Below are 23,325 nucleotides of genomic sequence, written 5' to 3' on the forward strand. Positions count from 1 at the left end.
ATATCTGTCTCATGTTACAGAGACACCTAACCTCTTTTTATTGTTAACAAGTATCATTCAAGCCAGCATTCACAGGTAAAGGGGAAGAATAGTGATGAAATTAACTTGCTTATTTTGATTATTTATCTATTTGCTTATTTTTTCCTTCTCTGTTTTGTAAGCCAACAAGCTATCTGGCCTGAACAATGTGTAATCAACATATCAGAAAACATCATTATTCAATTATCATGTGTATTTAGTCATCCAGGATAACAGCACAATATGTTACATCAAATGTCAACTTACAAGTCAATATTACAGGCTTATACAAACAAAAGACTGTGTTTATCGGTCGTCCATGACAGCACTACGGAGAGGGGATCCGCCCTTCAGGAACAGGAAATCTACAGATACATAAGGGCGGCACCTCTCCCACGCATCAGTTGGTTTCCTGTTCCTGGAGGACAGGATTCCCTGCAGATACGACTTTGTTTCTCCTATCAATACCCAGGCTGGCTGTCTGACCCAGGTAGCGAGGGGGTCTCCTACCTCGGGCAGTGCGGGTCCCTGGAAGCACCACGGTGGGTCCGGGTAGGACTCCACGACAGTGAGCAGTGCAGGGTGGAGCAACGTCTGGAGGAGGTCCATCCCCAGTGGTCAGCGAGGTGAGTATGCCCCCCCGGGGTCCGCTCACCCTCCTGAGCCTCGGTCTTCCCCGCCTCTAGTCCCCGTCGGTGCAGTGCGGTGTGGTGCGGCGCCCTGTGCGCTCCTTTTTGGTCGGCAGGCCAGGGGTCGGGCGCCGGCTTCTGCCGCTTTCGCCACTCTGCTGCGGCCACGGGCGGCGGTGGTGTAGCGGCGGGCGGCTAGGGGGTCCGGCGACGCTGTCCCCGGCTTCCGGGTGCGCTCCTGAGCCCTCAGGCCGATACCGGAAGTGACGCGCAGGGTGCGGGGCTAAAACCGGAAGTTGGATGCCGGCCGGTTTTTTTGCAAAAATCACCACTGTCCTGCATGCGGCAGGTGGGGGGGCTGCGGTTGGAGGTGGGGGGGGGGGGCACGGATTTGCATGTGGGGGAAAAGATTCTGGCCACACACCTGCACATGTTCCGGATTCGGGGGTGGGCTATATATAGCCGAGCATAACGCTGCAGGGCTGCTTGTGAGCCCATCTGCAGCTATGGATGAGCCGGAAGCTGCCGTCGGTCTGCTGGAGCAGGAGCAGGACAGATCCCCGGAGAAGTCCCATGCGAACCCCCAGCCGAAGGCCCGCGGACGCAGTAACCAGCCCGGTCGCAGATATTAACAGAAGGATCTGGACCGACCCCCAGTAATCCGGTACCTACCGCTACTGCCTGGGTAAGAGATCTTCGTGAATGTACCCTGATGCAGTCTTTTCCTATGTTTATTTCCATAGGGGAAAAAAAGCGCTGGTAAAACAAAAAACAAGGAGTGCGCGCTATGCGCTTGCCCTTTGCCAGACGCCTACCCTAAGAGACTTTGTCAGTCGTGTGTACGGCAGACGGTAGGAAATAAATTGATGGGGACTCTGATAGCGGTAGCGCCAGATAAATTACATAGCCTTTTTCTCCGCTCCCATAGGTGGCGGAAGAGTCTCCTGATTTCACATCAAACCTTAGGGAGATTATCAGGAAGGAGGTGAAAGATTCCCTGAAATCCCTGTCCCGGGAGCCTTCCAAAAGAAGAAGGGAGCCTAGCGCCTCAGATTCGGATTCGTCCGCTGGCCCTAGTAGGGAGAATGAGTCAGACGCCTCTGTCTCCTCAGCGTCCTCTTCGGAAGAGGAGTCTAACCGGTTCTGTTTCCCATTGGACCAAATGGACAAACTAATTAAATCTGTTAGATCCACCATGGGTGTGGCTGATGAAAGGCCAGAACTCTCTACACAGGACCTAATGTTTGGCGGTCTAGACCCTAAAAAACGTAGGTCTTTTCCGCTCAATGACAAGGTCCAGAACCTCATCAAAAGGGAATGGAAAAAACCAGAGAAGAAAGGCTCTTTTCCACCTGCCTTTAAACGCAGATATCCCTTTGAGGACCCCATGGTGAATACATGGGATAAGGCGCCGAAATTGGACGCAGCGGTGTCTAAGGCGTCTAAAAAATCATCTATCCCCTTCGACGACATGGCTTCCCTAAAGGATCCTCTCGATAAGAAGGCTGACTCATTCCTTAAAGGGACATGGGAGATGTTGGCAGGTGCCCTGAGACCTGCTGTAGCCGCAACATGTGCAGCCAGATCGATGATGGTCTGGCTGGATCAGCTAGGGTCTAAGTTGGAAGGCGGTGTTTCCAGAGATTCTATGTTGAAATTCCTGCCAACAATTCAGAATGCCGCTGCCTTTCTCGCGGACGCATCTGCGGATTCGGCAAGAATGGCGGCTAGGGCGGCCGGACTATCAAACGCAGCACGCAGGGCCCTATGGCTGAAATGTTGGCCGGGTGACCTTCAATCCAGATCCCTTCTGTGCTCTATCCCATGCGAAGGGGAATACCTATTTGGTCCAGTCCTAGACGAACTGCTGGAGAAAGCTGGAGACGAGAAGAAAAAGTTTCCCAATCTACCAACTACCTCTTACAGGCGTCCCTTCGCAGGGAAGAGATTCTTTCGGAGGAGACCAGCCAGAGACCAGAGCAGATGGGATGAGAAAAAGAAGAAAGGTACTGGATTTATGTTTGGAGGTGGAGGACGTCAGGAGCCATCCCGTGAGGTCAAAAAACCACCCCAATGACTAGTCGCCCCGGTGGGAGGTAGACTATCTGCCTTCTACCCGGCCTGGTCCAAAATCTCCAGTAGTGATTGGATTTTGGGGTTAATAGCTACGGGTCTGCAGCTAGAGTTCTCTTCCATCCCTCAGAACTTCTTCAGAGTTACCCCACTCAGGTCCTCTCCAGAAGAACAGGCGGCCCTGGAAGCAGAAGTTCACGATCTGCTCAATAAGAATGTCCTGTCAGAGGTTCCGGAAGGAGAACAGGGTAGAGGATTCTACTCTCCTCTATTCCTAATAAGTAAACCTGATGGCTCCTTCAGAACAATTATTAACCTTAGGGCTCTTAATAATTTCCTGACCGTCCAATCATTTAAGATGGAAACTATTAATACCGCAATAAAGCTGCTGTTTAAAAACTGCTTTATGGTAGTATTGGATTTGAAGTACGCCTATTACCATATCCCTATTTATGCAGGTCACCAACGATACCTGAGGGTGGCGGTAAGGTTGGATGGGGTAATCAGACACTTCCAGTATAGGGCCCTCCCCTTTGGTATATCGGTCGCCCCTCGAGTGTTTACCAAAGTTATGGCGGAAGTTATGGCACACCTGCATGAGTCCAACATTCTAATAATCCCCTACCTGGACGATCTCCTTATCGTAGGTAAAACGGCGGATCACTGTCTGGAACAGTTACATAAAGTGATGTCTGCTCTGGAGCGTCTGGGGTGGATGCTAAATGTTAAAAAATCACGCTTACAGCCCATGACGGTGCAGCGATTTTTAGGCCTGACCCTGGATTCCCAGGTTCAGGAATGCCGTTTGCCTCAAGAGAAAATTGATCGCCTGCACCTTCAGGTGCTGAATGCCTCTAAAAACCCCACCATGTCCCTTAGAAGAGCCATGTCTCTGCTGGGCTCTCTCTCGTCCTGTATTCCAGCGGTCCGATGGGCCCAGTATCATACGAGGATACTTCAGGGCGAGGTGCTGTTACAACAAAAAAGGTTGGGGGGGATGTCTGGAGAGCCTGATGACCCTATCCCAAGACGCTATTATGTCCCTCGGATGGTGGCTAGACCAAGAGAACCTGTCCACTGGGGTCCCCTGGGAATATAATGTAACTCGTATAGTCACCTCGGACGCTAGCCCTTCTGGGTGGGGGGCTCACATGGGGGATACGTTGGTCCAGGGGCTTTGGGATCGGGATCAGATAGAAATGTCTTCCAACCTACAGGAGTTAACGGCTGTGGAACAGGCAGTTAAATCACTCCTTGTCTATCTACAGGGCCACCACGTGCGGGTATTCTCGGACAATCGGGTCGCCGTGGCATACATAAATCACCAAGGCGGGACTCGTTCCAAATCCTTAATGTGCGTAGCAGATCGTCTATTCCATCTAGCAGAGCAACATCTTCTCTCATTGACGGCTCTTCACATAAGAGGGGCAGAAAACACTACGGCGGATTTCTTAAGCCGCAACACATTGAGGCAGGGAGAGAGGTCCCTGAACGACTCCATCTTCAACCTCATCGTGGAAAGATGGGGTCAACCAGAGGTAGACCTGTTTGCCACAAAAGAAAACAGGAAAGTGGCACAATTCTGCTCTCTCAACCCCAGAGAAAATCCTCTGTCAGTAGACGCCCTCCTCATAGACTGGAACTTCAGGCTAGCCTACGCCTTTCCTCCCCTGTCTCTACTTCCTCTGGTGGTGAGGAAAATCAGGAAGGACAAAGCCACAGTAATAATAATTGCCCCCTTCTGGCCCAGAAGGACGTGGTTTCCATGCCTGAGGGCTATGTTGATATCCGACTCATGGGTCTTGCCAGACATCCCGGATCTCCTATCCCAGGGCCCAGTCTACCATCCTCGGGCGGTTGGCCTTCATCTGACGGCGTGGATTTTGAGCGGGCGCTGTTAAAGGATAGGGGGTTCTCTCCGGGCCTCATTAACACTCTGCTGAAGAGCAGAAAAATAATCACCACAAAGATTTATGTTAGGATCTGGAAGAAGTTCCTTCAAAACTCGGGGGTACTAGCTGGTCAGTCAATACCAATAGACCAGATTTTAGAATTCTTACAGAAGGGGTTGGATATGGGGTTATCCCCAAATACACTTAAAGTGCAGGTATCAGCCTTAGGGGCCCTCTTTGGCTGCAACATTGCTGAGAATCACTGGGTCAGCAGATTCATCAGAGCGACAAAACGGTCTAGGCCAATGGTGAAGAATAGGGTCATGCCATGGGACCTGAACCTAGTCCTCTCAGCCATGACAGAGGCCCCGTTTGAGCCAATTGCATCAGCCTCTATTAAAAATGTATCCCTTAAAGTAGCCTTCCTGGTGGCCCTAACATCGGCGCGTAGGATAGGCGACATCCAAGCATTATCCAGGGTTCCCCCTTACATGCAGCTTAGGGATGATAGAGTGATACTATCCCCTGATCCAGCATATCTTCCTAAAGTAGTGTCCAGGTTCCACAGAACACAGGAAATAGTTCTTCCATCTTTCCTCCCCAATCCTACTAACGATAAGGAAAGGAAGCTACACACTTTAGATGTAAAAAGATGTATCCTGGAATATCTGGCAGTAACTGATCCCTGGAAGATAGATAATGCCCTATTTGTGTCCTATCAGGGTAGTAGGAAGGGTCATAGGGCATCAAAATCTACTTTAGCTAGATGGATCAGGGAGGCTATCTCGCTGGCATACATCTCAAAGGGCAAGCCGGCGCCTGAAGGTCTGAAAGCGCATTCCACTAGAGCTATGGCGGCTTCGTGGGCGGAAAGATTGGAGGTGTCGATCGACCAAATTTGTAAGGCTGCTACTTGGTCTTCCCCAAACACATTCTATAACCACTATAGATTGAACTTGGGTGCCTCTTCTGACCTTTCCTTTGGTGTAAGGGTGCTGCAAGCTGTAGTCCCTCCCTAGTTAGTTACTCTCTGTAATTCTCTCCGTAGTGCTGTCATGGACGACCGATAAAGTCTTAGTTACTCACCGGTTAACGGTGTTTTTCGGAGTCCATGACAGCACCTGTACATACCCTCCCGTCTTCTTAAGTTCTGGGTGTACACCTCTTCCTTTATTTATATAATTCACAGGTAGTGAATAGTTAGTTATTGTATCATTGTTTATTATGTATGCTATTAACCTTGGTGGTCCTCTTGTGCTCTGTAAACCAACTGATGCGTGGGAGAGGTGCCGTCCTTATGTATCTGTAGGTTTCCTGTTCCTGAAGGGCGGATCCCCTCTCCGTAGTGCTGTCATGGACTCCGAAAAACACCGTTAACCGGTGAGTAACTAAGACTTTTTGACCAACAAGAAAGAAGCACAAAAATTTAAAAGTCAACAAATAGATAACAGTCTATTCTTCCCGGCTTGCTGAAAATAGATGTTTGGTTAATTAAGAAAAAAAGCTGTTTCATCACAATAGATTTAAAACATTTTTTGAGATTTAGTTTAATGTAGCTGGCAATTTGCTTCTCTTTGGATAACTTTGCTAGCTTGATTTCTTTTTTACATTTCTTATTTAGATCTTTATACTCCTGAAATGTTATTTCTGTATTATTGCCTGCCATATACGGTAATGCCGTAGCCATGTTGGCTTTACTGTGACTGACTGGCCGCATCGTGTCACTGGGTTAATATAAGATAACCTTTTGAGCCTTGTTCTGAGAAAGACGCTTCATAGATCACTCCCGGTCAGACTGTGACCGCGAAGTCAGAGATGTGTCCAGGTATCTTCTCAATGCTGTTCCTATTCCATTTGAGCGCTCTTTCAATCCATTTCAGCGATTTTCCTGCCCTCTTGTTAAGGTCTTCTGGAAAAATTTTTGAGTTTCTCATTGACTTTCATTATACTTGGTACTCGAGTCAAACCTCTCCAACCTACTGGATTCGAGTAACGAAAACTTAAACATTTTACTAGATACAATTGATGACACTTCAGGGAATTTGCATGAATATATGGCAAATACTTGCTGGATATTGTGCTTTCAGGACTGGTTCCACCTGTAAGTCCTATTAAATAATTCAGAAGAAGATCCTGTCAAATCCGTGACATACGGTAAGATCCATCAGATGTCAAATGTCAGAACAAATGTACATACGTTACATAAAAATAATACATGACACAAGAAAACAAGAGAAAAGGGACATAAACAAACAACCATCTCATGTCCTATGAATTACTGTATTATAAACCAATAATCCTAGAAATATATTGCACAGGGGATATGGCAGCCAATTCCCACAAGAAGAATCCTGGAAACACAGAATTAGAAATAATTCTTTCTCCACAGTTTCTATAGGACTTAATACATTCCTGATTTCGGAGAGTAATAGAAATACGGGAGAAAACAGAGAAAGAAAGTCCCGAGAAGAAGCTTCATAGAAAGACATTGAAGTTACAGACGCCATTTAACCCTTTGTGGGAAAGTCATTCCAGCACTTCACCAAGTAAATCCCACAAGAAATATAGCAGGTAAAGACCCCAATATCCACAGGTGTCCCTTCTTATTGGGGGGGGGGGAACTATTACCTCTAATAATCCTCGGACAGTTCTGACAAACACGGAAAACTGCCCCACTATGGATGTGACAGAAAGTCTGTTTAGTCACTTTAGCTTTATAGTATCAGCCCTAATCCAATGGTGAGATAGCGTTTACCCTGAAGAGTCACAGATTGTGGGGTTGTTATAAAATGTTATATTTAGGGGTGTTTTGTGTTGTCTCCTTATAAGAATCACAATGGTTTTGTTCCTTTTCCGCTGATAGATACAAACGACCCAACTATGAAAGACGGGAACCAAGGAAACCTGTATTACTCTCATAGTACCGTGCCCCTTTCTTGGCCCCCAGGCACAGTATAATGTTCCCACAGTATTCCCCACAGATTATGATAGTACAAGATGTCCCACACAATATTCTTCCACCCAAACCTCTAGATAATAAATCCTCACTTATCCCATTCTTGATACCGTACAGTGCCAGTTTCTTGGCCCCACACACACAGTATAATTTTTCCACAGTACCTGCATCCCCAATTTTTTTAGGGTATTTTTCATGTAATATAAAGAAGCCTACAAAAAAAGCTAAAAAACTAATATAAAGAGAAAATAAAACACTGTACATGGAGATATTGACGTCAAACAAGCTTTTATAAAAAGCCTCAAACTTCTGTGTGTGAATCAGACATGAGATGTAACATGATAGAAGATTACAGTGGGGGGAAGACGGGAAACCTTCATATAGATGGCTGGTGGTCAGGGGCGTAACTACCGCGGTCGCAGGGGTCGCAATTGCGACGGGGCCCGCAGTGCTTAGGGGCCCACCCAGTCCAGCAGACTGGGCGGGCTCCTAAGAACTCTAAGCTACAAAATGGGCCGCCGGCCCTTTAAATAATTCTTCCTTACAGGCCCTGCTGCGCGTGCACTCGCGATCACGGGTGGGACTGCACTTGACCCGCAGCAGAGCCCCTCCACCGCAGAGAGCCGCACACCACTACTATAACTGCCACTGCTCTGTGCGCACAGGACCTGTGATGAGGTCACAGGAGGGGAGGAGTTGGAGTCACATGATCAAGGGCTTCCGTGTAGTGCAGGACAGTAGTGCAGTGCTGTTTGTCATCATGCTGGAGGAGGGTAAGCTTTTGTGTGAGGTCAGGAGGGGTTTGGGTGGATGTAGCAGAGCAGTGTGTGTATGAGGTGTACAGAGCGGAGCCGGGTGTGTATGAGGTGTACAGAGCGGAGCCGGGTGTGTATGAGGTGTACGGAGCAGAGCCGGGTGTGCATGAGGTGTACGGAGCGGAGCCGGGTGTGTATGAGGTGTACGGAGCAGAGCCGGGTGTGCATGAGGTGTACGGAGCGGAGCCGGGTGTGTATGAGGTGTACGGAGCGGAGCCGGGTGTGTATGAGGTGTACGGAGCAGAGCTGGGTGTGCATGAGGTGTACGGAGCGGAGCCGGGTGTGTATGAGGTGTACGGAGCGGAGCCGGGTGTGTATGAGGTGTACGGAGCGGAGCCGGGTGTGTACGAGGTGTACGGAGCGGAGCCGGGTGTGTACGAGGTGTACGGAGCGGAGCCGGGTGTGTACGAGGTGTACGGAGCGGAGCCGGGTGTGTACGAGGTGTACGGAGCGGAGCCGGGTGTGTACGAGGTGTACGGAGCGGAGCCGGGTGTGTACGAGGTGTACAGAGCGGAGCCGGGTGTGTACGAGGTGTACGGAGCGGAGCCGGGTGTGTACGAGGTGTACGGAGCGGAGCCGGGTGTGTACGAGGTGTACGGAGCGGAGCCGTGTGTGTACGAGGTGTACGGAGCGGAGCCGTGTGTGTACGAGGTGTACGGAGCGGAGCCGTGTGTGTACGAGGTGTACGGAGCGGAGCCGTGTGTGTACGAGGTGTACGGAGCGGAGCCGTGTGTGTACGAGGTGTACGGAGCGGAGCCGTGTGTGTACGGAGCGGAGTCGGGTGTGTACGAGGTGTCGCATCTCTGCTTCAGGAAAATGGCCGCCGCGATCTCCATCTGGGCACGCGCGGCATCCTGCGGCCATTTTCCTGAAGCCGCGGCCAGCAGAGCGCCGCTTCTGCGCACGCGCGGCCAAAGGAAGATGGCCGCCCCCACCGATCACCAATGAAATGTCGCACATCACGCTATTTTCACTCCCCTGTGCAGTGGATTCGGGACCTTGGGCATGCGCACACCACTACGCCACCAACGGAAAACTAAGCAAGATCTGGGGGAAGACACCACGCCCATCTGACCAGACCAGCCTGATTGACAGGCGAAAACGACTACTTTGGTAATGTATTTCGGCAGCATAGGTGGGGAATCGGGGTCCACAAAATACACTATTGCAATGCACAGCTCAGGCCCTATTTAACAGTATTTTTATCTCATACGGAAAAAACGGGGTGATAGGTTCCCTTTAAGAGAAAGCCAAAATAACCCCAGGACAGAAGGCGAGAGCAGGGGGGAGGTGCGGGACAGAGCCGCTTTAGGCTAGTTTCACACTAGCGTTAACTGCAATACGTCGCAAATGCGTCGTTTTGCCGAAAATACGCATCCAGCAAAAGTTCTTGCTGGATACGTTTTTTCGTCATAGACTAACATTAGCGACGCATTTGCGACACATTGCCAAACGTCGCGTCCGTTTTGCGACGCTTGGGCGTGTGGTAGTGGACCGTTGGGAGAAAAAAACCTTACATGTAACGTTTTTTGCTCCCGACGGTCCACTTTTTCCGACCGCGCATGCGCGGCCGGAACTCCGCCCCCACCTCCCCGCACTTCCCCGCACCTCACAATGGGGCAGCGGATGCGTGGGAAAAATGCATCCGCTGCCCCCGTTGTGCGGCGGAGACCACACTAGCGTCGGGAACGTCGGCCCGACGCACAGCGACGGGTTGTTCCCGACGCTAGTGTGAAACTAGCCTTAGTCAGGAGAAGCTGAGGAGCTGCAGCCGGTTTACATCAGCCACCCCTGTACCAGAGAGGAGATTGTGAGTTGTGTATATGAGCTGGTATCTCTGGTGTGTGTGTGTGTGTGTGTGTGTGTGTGTGTGGTATCTGTAGTGTGTGTGTGATAACTGTAGTATGTGTGTGATATCTGTAGTATGATGTGTGTGTGTGTGATATCTGTAGTGTGTGTGTGTGTGTGTGTGTTATCTGTAGTGTGTGTGTGTGTGTGTGTGATATCTGTAGTATGATGTGTGTGTGTGATATCTGTAGTGTGTGTGTGTGATAACTGTAGTATGTGTGTGATATCTGTAATATGATGTGTGTGTGTGATATCTGTAGTGTGTGTAATAACTGATGTGTGTGTGTGTGTGTGATATCTGTAGTATGATGTGTGTGTGTGATATCTGTAGTGTGTGTGTGTGATATCTGTAGTATGTGTGTGTGTGAGGCAGCGGCATAACTACTACGGTCGCAGCTGCAAGCGGCTCTGGCAGGTCAGGGGGCCGTGAGTCCCCTTGAGCCTGTCTCCCTTATGCTTGTGTCCCCATGTGCCTGTCTCCCTTGTCCCCTTATGCTTGTGTCCCTTGTCCCCGTGTGCCAGTCTCCCTTGCCCATTAGTCCCTGTGTGTCCCCTTGAGCCTGTCTCCCTTATGCTTGTGTCCCCGTGTGCCAGTCTCCCTTGCCCATTAGTCCCTGTGTGTCCCCATGTGCCTGTCTCCTATGTCCCCTTGTGCTTGTGTCAGTCTCCTTTGTCCCCTTGTGCTTGTGTCAGTCTCCTTTGCCCACTAGTCCCTGTGTGTCAGTCTCCCTTTCCCACTTGTCCCTGTGTGTCCCCTTGTGCTTGTATCCCTTGTTCCCTTGTGTCAGTCTCTTGCTCACTAGTCCCTATGTGTCCCCTTGTGCCTGTCTCCCTTGTCCCCTTGTGCTTGTCCCTTGTCCCCGTGTGTCAGTCTCCATTGCCCACTAGTCCCCTTGTATCAGTCTCCCTTGCCCACTATTCCCCGTGTGTCAGTCTCCCTTGCCCACTAGTCCGTGTCCCCGTGTGCCAGTCTCTCTTGTCCACTAGTCCCCGTGTGCCCTTTGTGTCAGTATCCCTTGCCCACTTGTGTCAGTCTCCCTTGCCCACTAGACTCCTTGTATCCTTCTCCCCTGCCTCCTAGCCCCCATGTGTCCCCTAGTGCCTGTCTTCCTTGCCCCCTTGTTCCCTCTCCTCTGCCCCCTCGTCACCATTTGCTCGTGTCTTTGTCACTGCCCCTGTATGGAGGGGCTGCATTATACTATGAGGGGGGCTGCATTGTATTCTATGGGGCTTACATTGAATTTTATGGCGGGGGGGGCCCCATTTGGAAGTTCGCACCGGGGCCCATAACTTTGTAGTTACGCCACTGCTGGTGGTGATGGAGTCAGTGACGGACTCTGGACAAATCTGTTTCTAGAGCCGTAGTAGAAGATGAAGATGTCGTCCTCATCATGAAGTAGTTATTTATCATGTCCTGTGTAATGAATATCTCCTGCAGTATTGCTAATGCCGATTTCAGTGTCGGTAAATGAGGCGAGAATTAGCGTTATGGAAGATGAGTCTATGAGGAACGTATTCAGCTGCCGACTCCGAGGGAGAAACTGCTTGTTGTCTGTGGCCTAAATATATAGGTTTTATTAGTAGATGTCAGGGAAGAAAGCGGTATGTTGTAAAATAATAAAAAATACCATTGCTGCTTGGGTCCCCCGCCAGTCTCTGAATTTCCTTGTCATTCCCAACGAACTTGTGATTCCTACAGCCAATCAGTTGCTGAAGCAGTAAGAAACATAGCCAGTCATTGGGAGCATGGAGATGTCTTAACCAGCAATTCAACTTATATTCCAGTCCATGAAAGACTAGAGAATACAGCATCTACACGTTCTATCTCCTCATGTGTTTCCCTTATTATCTCCAATAATTGTATTACACAGGATTTTTATGATGTTACATCGGCTCATCTTCTTCTCATTCAGGTCAATATTGGATCCTCGCAGTGAAGATCTATATAAGACAATTTTCCTGAATTACCCATCAAGAATGGATATGGACAGAGACAAGATGGCGGAGAGGATATTACACCTTACCCTAGAGATCCTCTTCCGGCTTACTGGAGAGGTGAGAGATTCTGATGACGTCACATTACATCATTCTTATCTATGAGAATAACAGATGGACAGAACTGGAGAGGTGAGGACTCTGGAAATGTCTGTAGTGAGATTTATTAATGTGTCTCTCCATAACCAGAATTACACAGTAGTGAAGAAGACCTCTAGTGAGCGCTGTCAGGACCCTGTGTCTGAGGGACGGGGAAGACCCCTGAGTCCAGTCCTAAGGCCTCCATGTAACCCCCTGGTTTATGAGGATATCAATGACCAGAAGATCCTAGAACTCACCTGCAAGATGATTGAGCTGCTGACTGGAGAGGTGACACTGCTGGGAATGCTGGGACATTATACAGTAGCGCTATAAAGGGATCAGGGGATGACGGTATCATTGTATGTGTCAGGTTCCTGTAAGGTGTCAGGATGTCACTGTCTATTTCTCCATGGAGGAGTGGGAGTATTTAGAGGGACACAAAGATGTATACAAGGAAATCATGATGGAGATTCCTCAACCCCTAACATCACAAGGTAATAGACAGGACTAAATGCACACAGCCTATAATTATCTGTATGTAAATAATGAATTCAGCCCTTGTATGTGTTTCCTTCAGATCTATCCAGTAAGAGGACAACACCAGAGAGATGTCCCCATCCTCTTCTTCCAGAGGACTGTAAACAAGAAGATCCCAATGTTCCTCAGTATCATCAGGTAGATGGAGAGAAGGTGTCATGAGATCTTCCCTATGATGTGTAGATGGCCGTAAAGGTCTTGTGCTGAGCTTTGTTTTATCCACCAGTATTATATGTTTTATACTTGTGTAATGAGAGCGGTGGAGATGGCAGGATTAGAGCTGATCATAGATGTGACTTCTCCATCTGTCTGTGACTTTTACAATATTTGTTTCAGGGTGAAGATCTGACCCATATTAATACTGCAGAGATCTATGTGATGGGTGATGAGTGGTGTAAAGAGGAGATTCCCACATATGACTACCCAGGTGAGTAGAAATAATAATATAATATTAATAATTTTTATTTATATAGCGCCAACATATTCCGCAGCGCTTTACAAATTATAGAGGGGACTTGTACAGACAATAGACATTACAGCATAACAGAAATCACAGTTCAAAATAGATACCAGAAGGAATGAGGGCCCTGCTCGCAAGCTTACAAACTATGAGGAAAGGGGGAGACAGGAGAGGTGGATGGTAACAATTGCTTTAGTTATTTGGACCAGCCATAGTGTAAGGCTCGGATGTTCATGTAAAGCTGCATGAACCAGTTAACTGCCTAAGTATGTAGCAGTACAGACACAGAGTGCTATTAACTGCATAACGTGCATGAGAACATGATGCGAGGAACCTGATTATGTTTTATTATATATATATATATATATATATATATATATATATATATATATATATATATATATATATATATATATATACATACAGTGGGGCAAAAAAGTATTTAGTCAGTCAGCAATAGTGCAAGTTCCACCACTTAAAAAGATGAGAGGCGTCTGTAATTTACATCATAGGTAGACCTCAACTATGGGAGACAAACTGAGAAAAAAAAATCCAGAAAATCACATTGTCTGTTTTTTTAATCATTTTATTTGCATTTTATGGTGGAAAATAAGTATTTGGTCAGAAACAAAATTTCATCTCAATACTTTGTAATATAGCCTTTGTTGGCAATGACAGAGGTCAAACATTTTCTGTAAGTCTTCACAAGGTTGCCACACACTGTTGTTGGTATTTTGGCCCATTCCTCCATGCAGATCTCCTCTAGAGCAGTGATGTTTTTGGCTTTTCGCTTGGCAACATGGACTTTCAACTCCCTCCAAAGGTTTTCTATAGGGTTGAGATCTGGAGACTGGCTAGGCCACTCCAGGACCTTGAAATACTTCTTACGAAGTCACTACTTCGTTTCCCTGGCGGTGTGCTTTGGATCATTGTCATGTTGAAAGACCCAGCCACGTTTCAACTTCAATGCCCTTGCTGATGGAAGGAGGTTTGCACTCAAAATCTCACGATACATGGCCCCATTCATTGTTTCATGTACCCAGATCAGTCGTCCTGGCCCCTTTGCAGAGAAACAGCCCCAAAGCATGATGTTTCCAGCACCATGCTTTACAGTAGGTATGGTGTTTGATGGATGCAACTCAGTATTCTTTTTCCTCCAAACACGACAAGTTGTGTTTCTACCAAACAGTTCCAGTTTGGTTTCATCAGACCATAGGACATTCTCCCAAAACTCCTCTGGATCATCCAAATGCTCTCTAGCAAACTTCAGACGGGCCCGGACATGTACTGGCTTAAGCAGTGGGACACGTCTGGCACTGCAGGATCTGAGTCTATGGTGGCATAGTGTGTTACTTATGGTAGGCCTTGTTACATTGGTCCCAGCTCTCTGCAGTTCATTCACTAGGTCCCCTCGCGTGGTTCTGGGATTTTTGCTCACCGTTCTTGTGATCATTCTGACCCCACGGGGTGAGATTTTGTGTGGAGCCCCAGATCGATGGAGATTATCAGTGGTCTTGTATGTCTTCCATTTTCTAATTATTGCTCCCACTGTTGATTTCTTCACTCCAAGCTGGTTGGCTATTGCAGATTCAGTCTTCCCAGCCTGGTGCAGGGCTGCAATTTTGTTTCTGGTGTCCTTTGACAGCTCTTTGGTCTTCACCATAGTGGAGTTTGGAGTCAGACTGTTTGAGGGTGTGCACAGGTGTCTTTTTATACTGATAACAAGTTTAAACAGGTGCCATTACTACAGGTAATGAGTGGAGGAAAGAGGAGACTCTTAAAGAAGAAGTTACAGGTCTGTGAGAGCCAGAAATCTTGATTGTTTGTTTCTGACCAAATACTTTTTTTCCACCATAAAATGCAAATAAAATGATAAAAAAACTGTCAATGTGATTTTCTGGATTTTTTTTTCTCAGTTTGTCTCCCATAGTTGAGTTCTACCCATGATGTAAATTACAGACGCCTCTCGTCTTTTTAAGTGGTGGAACTTGCACTATTGCTGACTGACTAAATACTTTTTTGCCCCACTGTGTGTATATATATATATATATATATATATATATATATATATATATATATATATATATATATATATATATATATATACATATCTCTTTTTTTATTTTATTTTTTAAATAGGCCACACAGGGATAGTTAGGTTAATGTGTTGAGCCGGTAGGACAATCTGAACAAATTAGTTTTTAGGGCACGCTTAAAACTGTGGGGATTGGGGATTAATCGTATTAACCTGGGTAGTGCATTCCAAAGAATCGGCGCAGCACGTGTAAAGTCTTAAAGACGGGAGTGGGAGGTTCGGGTTATTGAGGATGCTAACTTGGTCATTAGAGGAGCGGAGGGCACGGGTAGGGTGGTAGACTGAGACCAGAGAGGAGATGTAGGGTGGTGCTGAGCCATGGAGTGCTTTGTGGATGAGGGTAGTAGTTTTGTACTGGATTCTGGAGTGGATGGGTAGCCAGTGTAATGACTGGCACAAGGTAGAGGCATCGGTGTAACGGTTGGTGAGGAATATGATCCTGGCTGAAGCATTCAGGACAGATTGGAGCGGGGAGAGTTTGGTAAGAGGGAGGCCAATTAGTAAAGAGTTACAGTAGTCCAGACGAGAATGAATAAGTGAAACAGTAAGAGTTTTTGCAGAGTCGAAAGTAAGAAAAGGGCGAATTCTAGAAATGTTTTTGAGATGCAGATAAGAAGAGCGAGCCAGTGATCGGATGTGGGGGGTGTATGAAAGCTCGGAATCAAGGATGACCCCGAGGCAGCGGGCATGTTGCTTTGGAGTAATGGTGGAGCCGCACACGGAGATGGCAATGTCAGGCAAAGGTAGGTTAGTAGAGGGAGAGAACACGAAGAGTTCAGTTTTTGACAAGTTCAGTTTCAGATAGAGGGAGGACATGATGTTAGAGATAGCGGTAAGACAATCACTGGTGTTTTCTTAAAAGGTCGGCGTGATAACAGGAGAAGAGGTGTATAATTGGGTATCGTCAGCATAGAGATGGTACTGGAAACCAAATCTACTGATTGTTTGTCCAATAGGGGCAGTATACAAAGAGAAGAGGAGGGGGCCTAGGACTGATCCTTGAGGAACCCCAACAGTAAGGGGAAGGTGAGAGGAAGAGGAACCAGCAAAACATACAGTGAAGTATCGGTCAGAGAGATAGGAGGAGAACCAGGAGAGAACGGTGTCCTTGAGGCCGATGGAGCGGAGCATAGTGAGGAGGAGCTGATGATCCACAGTATCGAATGCTGCGGAGAGATCTAAGAGAATTAGCATGGAGTAGTGACCATTAGATTTAGCGGTTAGTAGGTCATAAGAGACTTTAGTGAGGGCAGTTTCAGTAGAGTGTAAAGAGCGGAAGCCAGATTGAAGAGGGTCGAGAAGAGAGTTATCTGAGAGATAGCGGGTAAGACGGGAGTGGACCAGGCGTTCGAGGAGATTGGAGATGAAGGGAAGGTTAGAGACAGGTCTATAATTAGCAGCACAGTTTTGGTCGAGGGAGGGTTTTTTAAGTAATGGATGTATGATGCCATGCTTAAATGAGGAGGGAAAAATACCGGAAGTGAGAGAAAGGTTGGATATTTTTGTTAGGTGAGAGGTGACAGCTGGGGAAATGGACTGGAGGAGGTGTGACGGAATGGGGTCACTGGTGCAAGTGGTCGGGCGAGAAGATGCAAGGAGCCTGATTACTTCTTGTTCTGTAACTGGTTAAAAGTCAGAGAGTGAACTAGATGCAGTGGGGGAGGGAGGACAGTGCATGGTATGAAGAGATTGGGAGATGATTTCCTGTCGAATGTGGTCAATTTTTTCTTTGAAGTAATTGGCCAGATCGTCAGCGCGGAGATCCGTGGTTGGGGCCTGCTCTCTTGGGTTGAGTAGGGACTGGAAAGTGTCAAAGTGACTTTTAGGGTTATTGGACAGCGAGGTGATGAGGGTGTTGAAATAGGTTTGTTTGGAGAGGTGAAGGGCAGAGTTGTATGTTTTTAGCATGAACTTATAATGGATGAAATCTTCGGGTAGATTAGATTTTCTCCACAGACGTTCGGCGCACCTGGAGCACCGCTGCAGGAAACGTGTTTGCAGCGTGTGCCACGGTTGTCGCCGTATGTGCCAAGTTGTTCTATGTATAGGAGGTGCAGCTTCATCCAGGGCACTTTGCAGGGTTTCATTGTAATGCTTCAGAGCAGAATCAGGACATGAGATGGAGGAGATTGGGGCCAATGAGGACTGCAAGTTCTTCATAAGTTTCTGGGTGCTAATGGCCTGTATGTTTCTATAAGTGTGGAAAGTGGGGGTGACCTGAGCGGGATGGCAGTTCTTGATACAGAATGAAAGAAGGTTGTGGTCAGAGAGCGGAGAGGGGAGTTTGTGAAATCGTCCACTGAGCAAAGCCGGGAGAAGACCAAGTCAAGGGATTTTCCATCTTCATGCGTTGGAGAGTTAGTATGCTGCGAGAGGCCAAAAGAGGAGGTTAGAGATAAAAGGTGAGAAGCAGATGGGGAGAGGGGAGAAGCAATGGGGATGTTGAAATCACCCATAAGGGTGGGGGTGTCACAGGAAAGAAAGTGTGGAAGCCAGGTGGCAAAGTGATCCAGGAACTGATGAGAGGGGCCGGGAGGACGATACACCACCGCCACTCGCATGGAGAAGGGGACGTAGAGTCTGACTTCATGGACTTCAAAGGAAGGGAAGACAAGTGAGGGTATTTGGGGGATAACTTGGAAGGTATATTTGGGTGAAAGGAGCAGACCAACGCCTCCACCTGCTCTGTTGTCTGTACTTGGGGTATGAGAAAAGTGTAGTCCACCATATGAAAGAGCAGCAGCAGCGGTGGTGTCTTACTGCTGGATCCAGGTTTCAGTAAGAGCCAGGAGATTAAGAGAGTTAGAAATGAAAGAGTCATGAATGAAGGAGAGTTTATTACACACAGAGCGAGAATTCCAAAGGGCACAATTGAAAGAGACAGAAGGCATGCATGGAATATTAATAAGGTTAGAGGGGTTTCTGGGTGTAGCAGTTGGGAGGTTTGACTGGCTATAACATGGGGGGCCGAGGTTTGGAGAGATGTCTCCAGCAACTAGGAGAAGGAGGATAGAAAGAGTGAGCAGATGATTAAGTGATTTGTGAGAGCGTCTCTTGTGTTGGTGGGACTGAATGGATCTGCGCTGTTAAGCAATGTGAACAGAGCATGAGTGCTATACATAGGAGAGGCAAGAACAGAGGGGCCGATATGGATGGAGTGTAAAGAGTTTATGCAAGGGCGGTGAATGTGAGTGAATGCAGCAGCCAGGATATAGATTATACAAATATATATGGTGAGTATTATGGTGTAGACACAATTAAATGCAGAGAAGTCACAGATTCTTCTCAGTCACCAGCTGTGGCTGATTTATCGATAGTCTGTTCTGGTCGTATCACAATCGTGTGATCATCATTTTGCCTATAGACCACATTCTGCTCTATTTGGAAATGTTGAAATTACTTTGTGAAATTAAATCCTTTTCTATAGAAATTATAACCTGGAGTATCCACCTACCCTCCTGGGATTAGTAGTCACTGACCATTACGTGCTCAGATCTGTAAACTACAAAGCCAAATGACGTAGAATGTGCTAACAAGTAAGAAAATCACTTGAAGAAAAATATTATAATGGGCCTGTAAGAGAAAGCGGAGGGTAATGATGGTGTTGGATTCCTAGAATCCTGATATCTTATTGGATGAACTTACCTTCTTCCTCTTCTGTGCTGCTGAATGTTCTCTTATTGGTCCCTACAAGACCAGGTCCAGTCTTTCTGGTCATACTTTGCTTTTATGATCAACAACATTAAATGTGCAGTCAGGGCCAAGTGTGAATTTCTGTACAATAACATCAGAGTTTCCCTTCATCATGACTTTTCAATTTCTTTAAAAATAACTAACTTCAAGGAGTATTATGATAAACTACACACAAAATATTACACCAGTCCCATGATATATCTCTAAGCTGTGCGTGGCTGATGGTTGTAATATACTGTACATTTATTCACGTCTGCAGAAGATGTTGACATGGCTCGAGCCTTGGTTTCATGGATTCACTCCACGTCATAAATTTCAATTTGTTTTCAATCCTAAAGAATTCAGATTACTGCACAATCTCTCCTGAAATGGGGAGCACTAATACTTTCTATTCTCTTATCTTTGACTATCTAATATTTCTTCTTGAAACTCATCTGACAGAAAATTAAGATAATTTAGATTACCAAGAACCACCAAGCCCCATACTGTAACTGCACCAGAGAGGTTTCACCTCTGATCACTCATTTTTAACTAATGAAGATTGTTGAGTTTGATCATTTCAGTAGATGTGTTATTGTCTATAGTCACAGATTTTGACTACAGTAGTTAGTTCCCAAAAATACTCTGATAACCAGTTCCCGCAGCCAGTTTTATGTTCCTAATCAGGGTCCATTTTTCAAATCTGAAGTGTGTCACTTCATGTGGTGATAATTTTAGAATTCTTCACAAAATATAAGCCCACATTTTTTCACTTTCACAAAGGGTATTAGCAAACAGATAGACCTCACACATTATTTTGCAACTTCTCTTGTATCCGACAATTCCCTATATATGGTTGTACATTACTGTCTGGGCACATTTAAGGGTTGAGAAGGGAAAGAGCGCCATTTAGCTATTTGAATCCAGATCTTACTGGAATAGCTTGCAGACACATAGTATTAGGAGCAGTGTTTGTGGCCACCTATCAGCTCAAAAGATGGCCACCACAAACAAGCTTGGCACTATCTACTCCATCTCCTAATCCCAGGGATTGTCTTGCTCATTACCCTTGACACCTCTACATGGATCTGGACTTACATAGAGACCCACCTGGCTTGGCCCACAGTGTTGCCTGCTGTTCGGTGGTGTGAAATGGAAAGAACAATAGTCAGGTAGCCGGGTCAGAATCAGTAAGGCAGAGAAAATACAAAATCAGAAGACATAAGAGTAGTCAGCAAACAGGCCGGGATCACAACAGGAAACAAATACACAAGCCGTGAACTGAACATAGAGGACCGAACCAGAGAAGAACAAGGCTGTATCTGGCAGCTTCCTTCAATATGCTTCGAGATTTCGTAGAATATGGTGCTATCCAATTGGCTGTATAAGGGAGCAGATTACTTCAGCTGGACAGCACATACACCCATACTGCCAGGTACTACTTGTCCCATGCACCCTAATCTTAGTGGCTGAATCGAGCCTATGTCACCAGAGCTTCTGGTACCAACATCTACTCCATTTCTAGCCCAGCCAGTCATATGAACAAGGACAAGTCTGCTGACAACATAGGGGCAGATCCTAGAAGAGATGTGACACATTATCTGCAGAAGCCCTAATATGACAAAATGTCAGAAAATCAGAGCTGTAGGAATCCCCATAAAATGACTCCATTTTGGAAATTATAACCCTCAGAGAACTAATCTATTGGAATAGTGGCAATTTTTGATTCCATAGGCAATTTCCAGAAATTAGCACACAGTGGATGTAGGAGAAAAAAAATGTAAATATGCCATTTTATTACCCAACACATAGTGCCCTGATTGTGCTCCAGGAGACACACACACCGTAAATTAAGTGGGTTCTTCTCACTAGAGTAATGCCAAATACATGTGGTTTGGGCATATTGAAAGGCTCAGAGGTGAGGGGGAAATTCGACTTTGGGAGAGTGGATATTGAGGGATTTATTTAATGGAAGCCATGTTAATTTTTAAGAGCCTTTGAGCCACTAATAAGGTGGAAACCTCCTGTTTTTCCAGTGACAGATGATGGACCTGAGTGGGGACTTGTTTTTTGTTAGATGAATAGAAGTTTTTATTGGTGTTAGGTTCGTCAACATAATGTTTCTGTGTGGCTTTTTGTTCCATATTTGGGAGGCAGAATGAACAAACAGTTGAACACCACGCTCCACTGGTTCATCCTATAAGATTTTCTATTAGATTGTGAGCTGTCATTGTCTTGGTGAAAAATTCAATGTTTTTACATAACTTGCCATTTTTACAGACAGTTGAAGTAGAAATGGTAAATGACATTTAAGATATTTTATTCAAAAATAATAACTAGTTTATATCTTGGCAGATGACTGTAACGGGAGATCAGAGGAACAGCTGACGTCTTTAATTTTTAGATCGGATGATTTTCAGATCCCACTGGATACAATTGAAGTTAATGCCATTACTCCAGCTATACCATCATCCCTTCACAGCAAAGACCTATCATCTGATCCTTTGAAACAGGTCCTGTCTTCTGATTCATTGGTGATAACTAAGGAAAATCGGAGTCACAAAATAAGCATTAAAAACGGAAATACTCCTAAATCAAAGAAGCCATTCTCATGTCCAGAATATGGAAACAGTTTTCCCATCGAAAAGTCTTTTCTTAAACATCCAAAAATTCACACAGTGGAGAAAAGATTTTCTTGTTCCAAATGTGGAAAATGTTTTAAACATAAATCTTATCTTGTTAGACACCAAAGAAGACACACAGGGGAGAAGCCTTTTTCCTGTTTAGAATGTGGAAAATGTTTTAGACAGAAATCAGCTTTGGTTACGCACCACAGAACCCACACAGGGGTGAAACCTTTTTCATGTTTAGAATGTGGCAAATGTTTTAATGAGAAATCAGTTTTGGTTAAGCACCAGAGAACCCACACAGGGGAGAAGCCTTTTTCCTGTTCAGCATGTGGGAAATGTTTTAACCAGAAATGTAATCTTGTTCTACACCAAATAACCCACACAGGAGTGAAACCTTTTTCCTGTTCAGAATGTGGCAAATGTTTTAAAGAGAAATCAGCTTTGGTTACGCACCAGAGAACCCACACAGGGGAGAAGCCTTTTTCTTGTGCAGAATGTGAGAAATGTTTTAAACAGAAATCGGCTTTGGTTACGCACCAGAGAACCCACACAGGGGTGAAACCTTTTTCATGTTCAGAATGTGGAAAATGTTTTAATGAGAAATCAGGTTTGGTTACGCACCAGAGAACCCATACAGGGGAGAAGCCTTTTTCCTGTTCAGAATGTGGCAAATGTTTTAATCAGAAATCAACTTTGTTTAACCACCAGAGAAGTCACACAGGAGAGAAGCCTTTTTCCTGTCCAGAATGTGGGAAATGTTTTAAAAAGAAATCGGCTTTGGTTAGGCACCAGAGAAGCCACACAGGGGTGAAACCTTTTTCATGTTCAGAATGTGGCAAATGTTTTAATGAGAAATCAGTTTTGGTTACGCACCAGAGAACCCACACAGGGGAGAAGCCTTTTTCCTGTTCAGAATGTGGCAAATGTTTTAAAAAGAAATGCAGTTTTGTTATACACCAAAGAACCCACACAGGGGAGAAGTCTTTTTCATGTTCATAATGTAGGAAATGTTTTACACTAAAATCAACTCTTTAACATCAGAGAAGTCACAAAGGGGAGAAGCGTTTTTTATGTTAAGAATGTTGGAAATGTTTTAACCGAAAATTGTATTTCTTAAAGGGGTTGACCATTACTAGAACAACACCTTGTCATTCCTCATGTTTGTCCTCTTTCAAATAAAAACACTCATACTCATTTTATATGCCTGTGCTGTTCAAGGGTCTTAGCAGTCACGTTCCCGGGGCTCTTGTGAGGTTGTTACATAACACAAGCCCAGCGCAGAATCAGCACTGGCTTCACTGTTCCTGCAGGCAACATGTATGTTTTTAACTTTTCACAAACAATGGATTAAATAAGACAAAATTTGAATTTTTATGGAAATCACCTGGTGCTCTTTTTTTCTTTTTTGCCTGCATTTACAAGTGGACTCCAGCGACATTGAACCTGGCACCCGTGGTCCTGTGATACTCTGGTGAGCACTGTAAAAATCCTTTTTACCCGTTTTCCCATGCTGATTGATTCACTGTTCCTGCCTTCGGATGTATTGAACACCAACAGGAAGCCAAGGCTGCGGCTGCTCTCTGGCTTACTCTTATTGTTTAATGTGTCCAAAAAGTGAAGATGG

At 46.0% G+C, this 23,325-nt stretch overlaps 1 protein-coding gene across 3 annotated transcripts in view; it reads left to right on the forward strand.

Moving 5' to 3' along the window:
* Nucleotides 1-22,895, forward strand: part of LOC143767953 (uncharacterized) — a 39,081-nt gene extending 16,186 nt beyond the window's left edge. The window contains exons 2-8 of one of the 3 annotated variants that reach the window (XM_077256516.1): nt 7,002-7,183; nt 12,145-12,286; nt 12,416-12,595; nt 12,678-12,801; nt 12,885-12,982; nt 13,181-13,271; nt 21,427-22,895. In XM_077256516.1, the coding sequence (XP_077112631.1) occupies nt 12,209-12,286; nt 12,416-12,595; nt 12,678-12,801; nt 12,885-12,982; nt 13,181-13,271; nt 21,427-22,700 (1,845 nt within the window). In that variant the 5' untranslated portion in view covers nt 7,002-7,183; nt 12,145-12,208 and the 3' untranslated portion in view covers nt 22,701-22,895. Of the gene's footprint in view, nt 1-7,001; nt 7,184-9,322; nt 9,497-12,144; nt 12,287-12,415; nt 12,596-12,677; nt 12,802-12,884; nt 12,983-13,180; nt 13,272-21,426 lie in introns of those variants that run through there. The other 2 variants (XM_077256514.1, XM_077256517.1) reach the window with 2 other exon arrangements.
* The last annotated feature ends 430 nt before the right edge of the window (nt 22,896-23,325 follow it).

The sequence above is a fragment of the Ranitomeya variabilis genome, chromosome 4 (assembly GCF_051348905.1).
Source record: "Ranitomeya variabilis isolate aRanVar5 chromosome 4, aRanVar5.hap1, whole genome shotgun sequence".
Classification (NCBI taxonomy): domain Eukaryota; kingdom Metazoa; phylum Chordata; class Amphibia; order Anura; family Dendrobatidae; genus Ranitomeya; species Ranitomeya variabilis.